At 46.0% G+C, this 12834-nt stretch overlaps 1 protein-coding gene across 2 annotated transcripts in view; it reads left to right on the forward strand.

Moving 5' to 3' along the window:
* Positions 1–12424, forward strand: part of smoc2 (SPARC related modular calcium binding 2) — a 28824-nt gene extending 16400 nt beyond the window's left edge. For both annotated transcript variants that reach the window (XM_065959436.1, XM_065959437.1), the window contains exons 9-13: positions 180–262; positions 7789–7888; positions 9428–9675; positions 9795–9832; positions 12072–12424. In XM_065959436.1, coding sequence (XP_065815508.1) covers positions 180–262; positions 7789–7888; positions 9428–9675; positions 9795–9832; positions 12072–12095 — 493 coding nt within the window. In that variant the 3' untranslated portion in view covers positions 12096–12424. The remainder of the gene's footprint in view (positions 1–179; positions 263–7788; positions 7889–9427; positions 9676–9794; positions 9833–12071) is intronic.
* Positions 12425–12834: the final 410 nt, after the last annotated feature.

Below are 12834 nucleotides of genomic sequence, written 5' to 3' on the forward strand. Positions count from 1 at the left end.
GTGAAAACTAACAAACAGATATCACACACAAGACTCGTATCCTCCGCCACCGTGTAATGTGTGTGTGTGTGTGTGTTTGTGTGAGTGCATGTAATTTGTGTGTGTGTGAGAGTGCGTGTAATGTGTGTGTATGAGTGTGTGTAATCTGTGTGTTTCACCTAGTGTGTGGTCTGTCTCAGGTACGAGCAACCAAAGTGCGACGGGAACGCTCGAGCTCATCCAACCAAACCCAAAGATCACTACAGGAGCCGCCATCTTCAGGGTAACACAGAGTGTGTGTGTGTGTGTGCATGTTAGATGTGCAGACAGTTAATGTGTTTATAAGAATTCATTCCCCTCTGTCAGAAAGGTTCTGTGTTTAACAAATATTTAATCAAATCCAGTTTAGACCAAACACATTATTTGTTAAAAAAGTTATTAATTTACCATTACATCAATAGAGTGCTCATTCATCCATTCATCCATCCATCCATCCATCCATCAATCCATCCATCCATCCATCCATCCATCTATCCATCAATCCATCAATCCATCCGTTCATCCATCCATCCATCCATCCATCCATCCACCCATTCACAGCTGAACAATGTCCATCATAAAGAGGCTCACCTGTCTGAACGAAGTTACCTGATGGACTCCTGCAGGCTCACAGAAAGACTGACTCCATCTTCAGTCAGATTATACTCACAGGAACCAGTCTGACCACTAACAGCTGCTCACACAGCCACTAAAACTTTATTGTCTGTGTGTTCAGTTCTGACATGTGGAGCTTTCACCTGAAGCTCTGCTCCACCTGAGACAAGGGCTGTATGTCACCACCTGTTAGAGCAGCCAGGTGTGCTATTATCTGCTGCAGAGGAGAATCTGAGCCCGCAGGCTCAGCCGTTAAAAGAGCTGAAACTGTGCAGATTTTCTTATTTTCAAGAGACAACAGCAGAGAGAAATCCTTTCACACTGGACCCAACACTCCTCAGACCCAGAAACTTCTAAAACTAACAACACTAATAAAATAATCAGATACTAACACTCTGCGAACTCTGCAGACTACTAACACTCTGTGAACTACTGAAAGCCTGTGAACTACCAAAACTCATTGATGGACGGCCATTAACTCATCCCAGCTTCTCAGGTGACAGTCAGTTGGGATGTCACAGTTGGTATGTCTCAGATGTGATGTCTCAGGTGCCTCAGGTGTGTTGTCTCAGGTGGAATGTCTAAGATGTGATGTCTCATGTGCCTCAGGTGTGATGTCCCAGGTGCCTCAGGTGTGTTGTCTCAGGTGGAATGTCTAAGATGTGATGTCTCAGGTGCCTCAGGTGTGATGTCCCAGGTGCCTCAGGTGTGTTGTCTCAGGTGGAATGTCTAAGATGTGATGTCTCAGGTGCCTCAGGTGTGATGTCCCAGGTGCCTCAGGTGTGTTGTCTCAGGTGGAATGTCTAAGATGTGATGTCTCAGGTGGGATGTCTCAGCTGTGATGTCCCAGGTGCCTCAGGTGTGTTGTCTCAGGTGTGGTGTCAGAGGTGGGATGTCTCAGGTGTGATGTCACAGTTGGGATGTCTCAGTTGGGAAGTCTAAGATGTGATGTCTCAGGTGCCTCAGGTGTGTTGTCTCAGATGGGATGTCTCAGGTGGGATGTCTCAGGTGTGGTGTCAAAGGTGGGATGTCCCAGGTGGGATGTCTCAGGTGTGGTGTCAAAGGTGGGATGTCTAAGATGTGATGTCTCAGGTGCCTCAGGTGTGTTGTCTTAGATGGGATGTCTCAGGTGTGGTGTCCCAGGTGCCTCAGGTGTGTTGTCTCAGATGGGAGGTCTCAGGTCTTTTGTTTCAGGTGTGTTGTCTCAGGTGTGGTGTCTCAGGTGTGGTGTCAAAGGTGGGATGTCTTACGTGAGATTGTCAGTTGGGGATGTCTCAGGTGTGGTGTCTAAGGTGTGGTTTCTCAGGTGTGTTTTTTCAGGTGGGATGTCTCAGGTGTGGTGTCTCAGGTGTAGTGTCAAAGGTGGGATGTCTCAGGTGTGTTGTCTCAGGTGTGACGTCACAGGTGTGATGTTCCAGGTGCCTCAACTGTGTTGTCTCAGGTGGGATGTCTAAGTTGTGTTGTCTCAGGTGGGATGTCTAAGATGTGATGTCTCAGATGCCTCAGGTGTGTTGTCTCAGGTGGGATGTCTCAGGTGGGATGTCTCAGGTGAGATGTCTCAGGTGTGGTGTCAAAGGTGGGATGTCTCAGGTGTCCCACGTGTGACGTCACAGTTGGGATGTCTCAGGTGGGATCTCTAAGATGTGATGTCTCAGGTGCCTCAAGTGTGTTGTCTTAGATGGGATGTCTCAGGTGTGGTGTCAAAGGTGGGATGTCTCAGGTGGGATGTCTAAGATGTGATGTCTCAGGTGCCTCAGGTGTGTTGACTCAGGTGGGATGTCTCAGGTGTGGTGTCAAGGGTGGAATATCTCAGGTGTGATGTCCCAGGTGTGACGTCACAGTTGGGATGTCTCAGGTGGGATGTCTAAGATGTGATGTCTCAGGTGCCTCAGGTGTGTTGTCTTAGATGGGATGTCTCAGGTGCCTCAGGTGTGTTGTCTCAGGTGGGATGTCTCAGGTGCCTCAGGTGTGTTGTCTCAGGTGGGATGTCTCAGGTGGGATGTCTCAGGTGGGATGTCTTAGGTGTGGTGTCAAAGGTGGGATGTCTCAGGTGGGATGTCTAAGATGTGATGTCTCAGGTGGGATGTCTCAGGTGCCTCAGGTGTGTTGACTCAGGTGGGATGTCTCAGGTGTGACATCACAGTTGGGATGTCTCAGGTGGGATGTCTAAGATGTGATGTCTCAGGTGCCTCAGGTGTGTTGTCTTAGATGGGATGTCTCAGGTGTGGTGTCCCAGGTGCCTAAGGTGTGTTTTCGTAGGTGGGATGACTCAGGTGTGGTGTCAAAGGTGGGATGTCTCAGGTGGGATCTCTAAGATGTGATGTCTCAGGTGCCTCAGGTGTGTTTTCGTAAGTTGGATGTCTCAGGTGGGATGTCTTAAGTGTGTTGTCTCAAGTGGGATGTCTCAGGTGGGATGTCTTAGGTGTGTTGTCTCAGGTGGGATGTCTCAGGTGGGATGTCTCAGGTGCCTCAGGTGTGTTGTCTTAGATGGGATGTCTCAGGTCTGGTGTCCCAGGTGCCTAAGGTGTGTTGTCTCAGGTGGGATGTCTCAGGTGTGGTGTCAAAGGTGGGATGTCTCAGGTGTGATTGTCAGTTGGGGATGTCTCAGGTGTGGTTTCTTAGGTGTGTTTTCTCAGGTGGGATGTCTCAGGTGTGGTGTCTCAGTTGTGATGTCACAGGTGGGATCTCTAAGGTGTGATGTCCCAGGTGTGACGTCACAGTTGGGATGTCTCAGGTGTGATTGTCAGTTGGGGATGTCTCAGGTGTGATGTCTAAGATGTGATGTCTCAGGTGGGATGTCTCAGCTGTGATGTCCCAGGTGCCTCAGATGTGTTGTCTCAGGTGGGATGTCTCAGGTGTGGTGTCAAAGGTGGGATGTCTCAGGTGTGATGTCCCAGGTGGGATGTCTAAGATGTGATGTCTCAGGTGCCTCAGGTGTGTTGTCTCAGGTGGGATGTCTCAGGTGGGATGTCTCAGGTGGGATCTCTCAGGTGTGGTGTCAAAGGTGGGATGTCTCAGGTGGGATGTCTCAGGTCTGATGTCTTAGGTCTGATGTCTCAGGTGCCTCAGGTGTGTTGTCTCAGGTGGGATGTCTCAGGTGGGATGTCTTAGGTGTGTTGTCTCAGGTGGGATGTCTCAGGTGGGATGTCTCAGGTGTGATGTCTCAGGTGCCTCAGGTGTGTTGTCTTAGATGGGATGTCTCAGGTCTGGTGTCCCAGGTGCCTAAGGTGTGTTGTCTCAGGTGGGATGTCTCAGGTGTGGTGTCAAAGGTGGGATGTCTCAGGTGTGATTGTCAGTTGGGGATGTCTCAGGTGTGGTTTCTTAGGTGTGTTTTCTCAGGTGGGATGTCTCAGGTGTGGTGTCTCAGTTGTGATGTCACAGGTGGGACCTCTAAGGTGTGATGTCCCAGGTGTGACGTCACAGTTGGGATGTCTCAGGTGTGATTGTCAGTTGGGGATGTCTCAGGTGTGATGTCTAAGGTGTGGTTTCTCAGGTGCAGTGTCTCAGGTGTGATGTCCCAGGTGGGATGTCTAAGATGTGATGTCTCAGGTGCCTCAGGTGTGTTGTCTCAGGTGGGATGTCTCAGGTGGGATGTCTCAGGTGGGATCTCTCAGGTGTGGTGTCAAAGGTGGGATGTCTCAGGTGTGGTGTCTCAGGCGTGGTGTCAAAGGTGGGATGTCTCAGGTGTGATGTCCCAGGTGGGATGTCTAAGATGTGATGTCTCAGGTGCCTCAGGTGTGTTGTCTCAGGTGGGATGTCTCAGGTGGGATGTCTCAGGTGGGATCTCTCAGGTGTGGTGTCAAAGGTGGGATGTCTCAGGTGTGGTGTCTCAGGCGTGGTGTCAAAGGTAGGATGTCTCAGGTGTGATGTCACAGGTGGGATGTCCCAGGTGGGATGTCTAAGATGTGATGTCTCAGGTGCCTCAGGTGTGTTGTCTCAGGTGGGATGTCTCAGGTGGGATGTCTCAGGTGGGATGTCTCAGGTGTGGTGTCAAAGGTGGGATGTCTCAGGTGGGATGTCTAAGATGTGATGTCTCAAGTGCCTCAGGTGTGTTGTCTCAAGTGGGATGTCTCAGGTGTGGTGTCAAAGGTGGGATGTCTCAGGTGTGATGTCCCAGGTGTGACATCACAGTTGGGATGTCCCAGGTGGGAGGTCTCAGGTCTTTTGTTTAAGGTGTGTTGTCTTAGGTGGGATGTCCCAGGTGTAGTGTCAAAGGTGGGATGTCTCAGGTGTGATTGTCAGTTGGGGATGTCTCAGGTGTGATGTCTAAGGTGTGGTGTCTCAGGTGTGGTGTCTCAGGTGTGTTTTTTCAGGTGGGATGTCTCAGGTGTGGTGTCTCAGTTGTGGTGTCAAAGGTGGGATGTCTCAGGTGGGATGTCCCAGGTGTGACGTCACAGTTGGGATGTCTCAGGTGGGATGTCCCAGGTGTGACGTCACAGTTGGGATGTCTCAGATGTGATGTCAAAGGTGGGATGTCTCAGGTGGGATGTCTAAGATGTGATGTCTCAGGTGCCTCATGTGTGTTGTCTCAGTTGGGATGTCTCAGGTCTGATGTCTTAGGTGTGATGTCTCAGGTGCCTCAGGTGTGTTGTCTCAGGTGGGATGTCTCAGGTGGGATGTCTCAGGTGGGATGTCTAAGATGTGATGTCTCAGGTGCCTCAGGTGTGTTGTCTTAGATGGGATGTCTCAGGTGCCTAAGGTGTGTTGTCTCAGGTGGGATGTCTCAGGTGTGGTGTCAAAGGTGGGATGTCTCAGGTGTGATTGTCAGTTGGGGATGTCTCAGGTGTGGTTTCTCAGGTGTGTTTTCTCAGGTGGGATGTCTCAGGTGTGGTGTCTCAGTTGTGATGTCACAGGTGGGATGTCTCAGGTGTGATGTCCCAGGTGTGACGTCACAGTTGGGATGTCTCAGGTGTGATTGTCAGTTGGGGATGTCTCAGGTGTGATGTCTCAGGTGTGGTTTCTCAGGTGGTATGTCTCAGGTGTGGTGTCTCAGTTGTGGTGTCAAAGGTGGGACGTCTCAGGTGTGATTGTCAGTTGGGGATGTCTCAGGTGTGATGTCTAAGGTGTGGTTTCTCAGGTGTAGTGTCTCAGGTGTGTTTTCTCAGGTGGGATGTCTCAGGTGTGGTGTCTCAGGCGTGGTGTCAAAGGTAGGATGTCTCAGGTGTGATGTCACAGGTGGGATGTCTCAGGTGTGATGTCCCAGGTGCCTCAGGTGTGTTGTCTCAGGTGGGATGTCTAAGATGTGATGTCTCAGGTGGGATGTCTCAGCTGTGATGTCCCAGGTGCCTCAGATGTGTTGTCTCAGGTGGGATGTCTCAGGTGTGGTGTCAAAGGTGGGATGTCTCAGGTGTGATGTCCCAGGTGGGATGTCTAAGATGTGATGTCTCAGGTGGGATGTCTCAGCTGTGATGTCCCAGGTGCCTCAGATGTGTTGTCTCAGGTGGGATGTCTCAGGTGTGGTGTCAAAGGTGGGATGTCTCAGGTGTGTTGTCTCAGGTGGGATGTCTAAGATGTGATGTCTCAGGTGGGATGTCTCAGCTGTGATGTCCCAGGTGCCTCAGATGTGTTGTCTCAGGTGGGATGTCTCAGGTGTGGTGTCAAAGGTGGGATGTCTCAGGTGTGTTGTCTCAGGTGGGATGTCTAAGATGTGATGTCTCAGGTGGGATGTCTCAGCTGTGATGTCCCAGGTGCCTCAGATGTGTTGTCTCAGGTGGGATGTCTCAGGTGTGGTGTCAAAGGTGGGATGTCTCAGGTGTGATGTCCCAGGTGGGATGTCTAAGATGTGATGTCTCAGGTGCCTCAGGTGTGTTGTCTCAGGTGGGATGTCTCAGGTGGGATGTCTCAGGTGGGATCTCTCAGGTGTGGTGTCAAAGGTGGGATGTCTCAGGTGGGATGTCTCAGGTGGGATGTCTAAGATGTGATGTCTCAAGTGCCTCAGGTGTGTTGTCTCAAGTGGGATGTCTCAGGTGTGGTGTCAAAGGTGGGATGTCTCAGGTGCGATGTCCCAGGTGTGACGTCACAGTTGGGATGTCCCAGGTGGGATGTCTAAGATGTGATGTCTCTGGTGCCTCAGGTGTGTTGTCTTAGATATGATGTCTCAGGTGTGGTGTCCTAGGTGCCTAAGGTGTGTTGTCTCAGGTGGGAGGTCTCAGGTCTTTTGTTTAAGGTGTGTTGTCTTAGGTGAGATCTCCCAGGTGTAGTGTCAAAGGTCGGATGTCTCAGGTGTGATTGTCAGTTGGGGATGTCTCAGGTGTGATGTCTAAGGTGTGGTGTCTCAGGTGTGGTGTCTCAGGTGTGTTTTTTCAGATGGGATGTCTCAGTTGTGGTGTCAAAGGTGGGATGTCTCAGGTGGGATGTCCCAGGTGTGACGTCACAGTTGGGATGTCTCAGGTGTGATGTCCCAGGTGTGACGTCACAGTTGGGATGTCTCAGGTGTGATGTCTAAGGTGTGGTGTCTCAGGTGTGGTGTCTCAGGGCTGATGTCTAAGGTGTGGTTTCTCAGGTGGGATGTCTCAGGTGTGGTGTCTCAGGGCTGATGTCTAAGGTGGGAGGCCTCAGGTGGGATGTCTCAGTTGGGACGTCTCAGGTGCGATGTCTCAGGTGTGGTGTCTCAGCTGTGTTGTCTCAAGTGGAATGTCTCAGGTGGTATGTCTCAGGGGGGAGGTCTCAGGTGTGATGTCTCACGTAGGAGGTTTCTGTTGTGATGTCTTGGGTGTGATGTCTGAGGGGATGTTTCAGGCAGTATGTCTCAGGTTTGATATCTTTGGTTCGATGTCTCAAATACTTCAGGGCCTGTCATTTGTTCATTAACAGTTTCCAAACTCTGATTGTTAGAAACAACCTCAGGATGATTGGTAGACGTGAATGGCAGGTCTGAGTGGCAGCTATGATTTGCTGGGATGATTGGCAGGTATGTCCTTCCTCCTGAAGGTAAGTTCTTTATGAGTGGGAGGAAACACTGAGACGCCTGTTAGCTGTGTTTCCTCCTCTTCACGTTAAAGCTCCATATACATTTACAAGTCCACCTGTGACACAGCATTCCTCTCTGATGTTGTTACCTGCAGAATGAATGTTCCACACCTTCTCTTTTCTCCATGTTGACCTCTTAATACTCACCTGCAAACCCTCTCTCAGGTATCTGTGCTTTCTTTTCAGGATGTCCTGGGTCGAAGAAAACAGAGTTCCTGACGAGCGTGCTCGACGCACTTTCCACAGATATGGTGCATGCCGTCACAGATCCAGCATCCGCCGGAAGGTAAGACCATCAGACCATCATCATCTGTAATCACTGTTCACTGATTGGTTCAGTCCAATAAAATATCACTGATTGACAGAGTGATGAGTGATAGAGTGATGGAGTGATGTAGTGATGTAGAGATGTAGAGATGGAGTGATGGAGTGACAGAGTGATGGAGTGACAGAGTGATGGAGTGATGTAGTTATGTAGTGACAGAGTGATGGAGTGATGGAGTGACAGAGTGATGTTAGTGACAGAGTGATGTAGTGATGTAGAGATGTAGAGATGGAGTGATGGAATGATGGAGTGACAGAGTGATGGAGTGATGGAGTGATGTAGTTATGTAGTGACAGTATGATGTAGTGATGGAGTGATGAAGTGATGTAATGACAGAGTGATGGAGTGACAGAGTGATGGAGTGATGGAGTGATGGAGTGACAGAGTGATGGAGTGATGGAGTGATGGAGTGATGAAGTGACAGTGACGGAGTGATGTAGTGATGGAGTGCCAGAGTGATGGAGTGATGGAGTGATGAAGTGACAGTGACAGAGTGATGGAGTGATGGAGTGACAGAGTGATGGAGTGATGGAGTGATGGAGTGACAGAGTGATGGAGTGATGGAGTGATGTAGTGATGGAGTGATGAAGTGACAGTGACAGAGTGATGGAGTGATGGAGTGATGAAGTGACAGTGACAGAGTGATGGAGTGATGGAGTGATGGAGTGATGGAGTGACAGAGTGATGGAGTGATGTAGTGATGGAGTGATGGAGTGACAGTGACAGAGTGATGGAGTGATGTAGTGATGGAGTGATGAAGTGATGTAGTGACAGAGTGATGTAGTGATGTCGTGACAGAGTGACAGAGTGATGGAGTGATGGAGTGACAGAGTGATGTAGTGATGGAGTGATGTAGTGATGTCGTGACAGAGTGACAGAGTGATGGAGTGATGGAGTGATGTAGTGATGGAGTGACAGAGTGACAGAGTGATGGAGTGATGGAGTGATGAAGTGACAGTGACAGAGTGATGGAGTGATGGAGTGATGGAGTGACAGAGTGATGGAGTGATGTAGTGATGGAGTGACAGAGTGATGGAGTGATGGAGTGATGGAGTGATGGAGTGACAGAGTGATGGAGTGATGTAGTGATGGAGTGATGGAGTGACAGTGACAGAGTGATGGAGTGATGTAGTGATGGAGTGACAGAGTGATGGAGTGATGAAGTGATGGAGTGATGAAGTGATGTAGTGACAGAGTGATGTAGTGATGTCGTGACAGAGTGATGGAGTGATGTAGTGATGGAGTGATGAAGTGATGTAGTGACAGAGTGATGTAGTGATGGAGTGATGTAGTGATGTCGTGACAGAGTGATGGAGTGATGTAGTGATGGAGTGATGAAGTGATGTAGTGACAGAGTGATGTAGTGATGGAGTGATGTAGTGATGTCGTGACAGAGTGACAGAGTGATGGAGTGATGGAGTGATGTAGTGATGGAGTGACAGAGTGATGGGCTGAGTAATGAGGGTCTTTGTCAGCTGATGAACTGATGTGTGTCTCCAGGATGGCGGAGCCTGACCCCGCCCACACGCTGGAGGAACGGGTGGTGCACTGGTACTTCAGCCAGCTGGACAGGAACTCAAGCGGAGACATCGGGAAGAAGGAAATCAAACCGTTCAAACGATTCTTGAGGAAGAAGGCAAAGCCCAAGAAGTGTGTTAAGAAGTTTGTGGAGTACTGCGACGTTAGTAACGACAAGGCGCTGTCTCTGCATGAGCTGATTGGCTGCCTGGGGGTCACAAAGGAAGATGGTCAGCTCACTCACACAATTTCTACACAAAACATGCACACACACACGCTCTTTTAATCCCTTCAAACAGAACACACTGTCTCACTCGTTGTCCTTTATCTTTGAATGTTTGTGTCACAGGAGCCAAACCAGGAGAAAGTTTATCTCCCAGTAAACCGGTGAGTGATCTGTTCCTCTCATGAGTAAAATAACGCAGACAGACTGTTAATAAAGTTATAAACGTTAATATGTCTGTTCATCAGACAGACTGTTAATAAAGTTATAAATGTTAATATGTCTGTTCATCAGATAGACTGTTAATAAAGTTATAAACGTTAATATGTCTGTTCATCAGACAGACTGTTAATAAAGTTATAAACGTTAATATGCCTCTGTTCATCAGACAGACTGTTAATAAAGTTATAAATGTTAATATGCCTCTGTTCATCAGACAGACTGTTAATAAAGTTATAAATGTTAATATGCCTCTGTTCATCAGACAGACTGTTAATAAAGTTATAAATGTTAATATGCCTCTGTTCATCAGACAGGCTGTTAATAAAGTTATAAACGTTAATATGTCTCTGTTCATCAGACAGACTGTGAATAAAGTTATAAACGTTAATATGCCTCTGTTCATCAGACAGACTGTTAATAAAGTTATAAATGTTAATATGTCTGTTCATCAGACAGACTGTTAATAAAGTTATAAACGTTAATATGTCTGTTCATCAGACAGGCTGTTAATAAAGTTATAAACATTAATATGTCTCTGTTCATCAGACAGGCTGTTAATAAAGTTATAAACATTAATATTTCTGTTCATCAGACAGACTGTTAATAAAGTTATAAACCTGAATATGTCTGTTCATCAGATAGACTGTTAATAAAGTTATAAACATGAATATGTCTGTTCATCAGACAGACTGTTAATAAAGTTATAAACATGAATATGTCTGTTCATCAGACAGGCTGTTAATAAAGTTATAAACCTGAATATGTCTGTTCATCAGACAGACTGTTAATAAAGTTATAAACATTAATATGTCTCTGTTCATCAGACAGGCTGTTAATAAAGTTATAAACATTAATATGTCTCTGTTCATCAGACAGACTGTTAATAAAGTTATAAACATGAATATGTCTGTTCATCAGATAGACTGTTAATAAAGTTATAAACATGAATATGTTTGTTCATCAGACAGGCTGTTAATAAAGTTATAAACATTAATATGTCTCTGTTCATCAGACAGACTGTTAATAAAGTTATAAACATGAATATGTCTCTGTTCATCAGACAGACTGTTAATAAAGTTATAAACATGAATATGTCTGTTCATCAGACAGACTGTTAATAAAGTTATAAACGTTAATATGCCTCTGTTCATCAGACAGACTGTTAATAAAGTTATAAATGTTAATATGCCTCTGTTCATCAGACAGACTGTTAATAAAGTTATAAATGTTAATATGCCTCTGTTCATCAGACAGACTGTTAATAAAGTTATAAATGTTAATATGCCTCTGTTCATCAGACAGGCTGTTAATAAAGTTATAAACGTTAATATGTCTCTGTTCATCAGACAGACTGTGAATAAAGTTATAAACGTTAATATGCCTCTGTTCATCAGACAGACTGTTAATAAAGTTATAAATGTTAATATGTCTGTTCATCAGACAGACTGTTAATAAAGTTATAAACGTTAATATGTCTGTTCATCAGACAGGCTGTTAATAAAGTTATAAACATTAATATGTCTCTGTTCATCAGACAGGCTGTTAATAAAGTTATAAACATTAATATTTCTGTTCATCAGACAGACTGTTAATAAAGTTATAAACCTGAATATGTCTGTTCATCAGATAGACTGTTAATAAAGTTATAAACATGAATATGTCTGTTCATCAGACAGACTGTTAATAAAGTTATAAACATGAATATGTCTGTTCATCAGACAGGCTGTTAATAAAGTTATAAACCTGAATATGTCTGTTCATCAGACAGACTGTTAATAAAGTTATAAACATTAATATGTCTCTGTTCATCAGACAGGCTGTTAATAAAGTTATAAACATTAATATGTCTCTGTTCATCAGACAGACTGTTAATAAAGTTATAAACATGAATATGTCTGTTCATCAGATAGACTGTTAATAAAGTTATAAACATGAATATGTTTGTTCATCAGACAGGCTGTTAATAAAGTTATAAACATTAATATGTCTCTGTTCATCAGACAGACTGTTAATAAAGTTATAAACATGAATATGTCTCTGTTCATCAGACAGACTGTTAATAAAGTTATAAACATGAATATGTCTGTTCATCAGATAGACTGTTAATAAAGTTATAAACATGAATATGTTTGTTCATCAGACAGGCTGTTAATAAAGATTTCCTCTTGAATCTGTCCTCAGAACCCGTCGAGGAAACAGGGCTGAAGCCGGCTGCGTTGGGCCCTCCCCCGTGGGCGGCGAGGAAAACTTAGTATTTGCACTTTGTACTTTAATGTAAATTCACTTTGTAGAGCAGAGGTCTTTAAACAGACGGCTGATCTGTGAACAGTGTAGTGAGTCCTGACAAACAAATTATTAACACATACAATGTATGTGTCCTCTGAGAGTTTGGTGTTTGAATCTGAATGTTCGACAGTTTGTTCAATGCTTCCTGTTCCTTCAGCCTCAGCAGTTTGTGTGAATGTTTAGATCTTCAAAACGTCCAACATGTTCATCTATTCATGTTTATTAGAAATAAAATCTCTTTTATAGAACCTTTGTGTCTCTGTGTAGAGTCGGTGCTGTCATGTCTTCATGAAACACTCTGACGTCCTGCAGCAGCACACACACACACACACACACACACACACTCAGTCATTACAATCCAAGTGTTTCATCCCCCGAAGAGACGTGGAGCCTTAGACTGACACTTCTCCTCTCTGTCCTCCACATGCACACTGTATGAAGGCCCTAAACAAGCCTGTGTGTGTGTGTGTGTGTGTGTGTGTGTGTGTGTGTGTGTGTGTGTGTGTGTGTGTGTGCATTTCCTCACATATACACTCTTTGAATGGTCTCTTTCTCCGTCACAGAGCAGCTCATTGTTCCTGCTGTTAATCTGCAGGTTTTCACACAGAAACTCTGCCACAGTTCTGACCTCACACTGACCTGCTGTGATTAACACATC

The sequence above is a fragment of the Labrus bergylta genome, chromosome 10, assembly GCF_963930695.1.
Source record: "Labrus bergylta chromosome 10, fLabBer1.1, whole genome shotgun sequence".
NCBI lineage: Eukaryota > Metazoa > Chordata > Actinopteri > Labriformes > Labridae > Labrus > Labrus bergylta.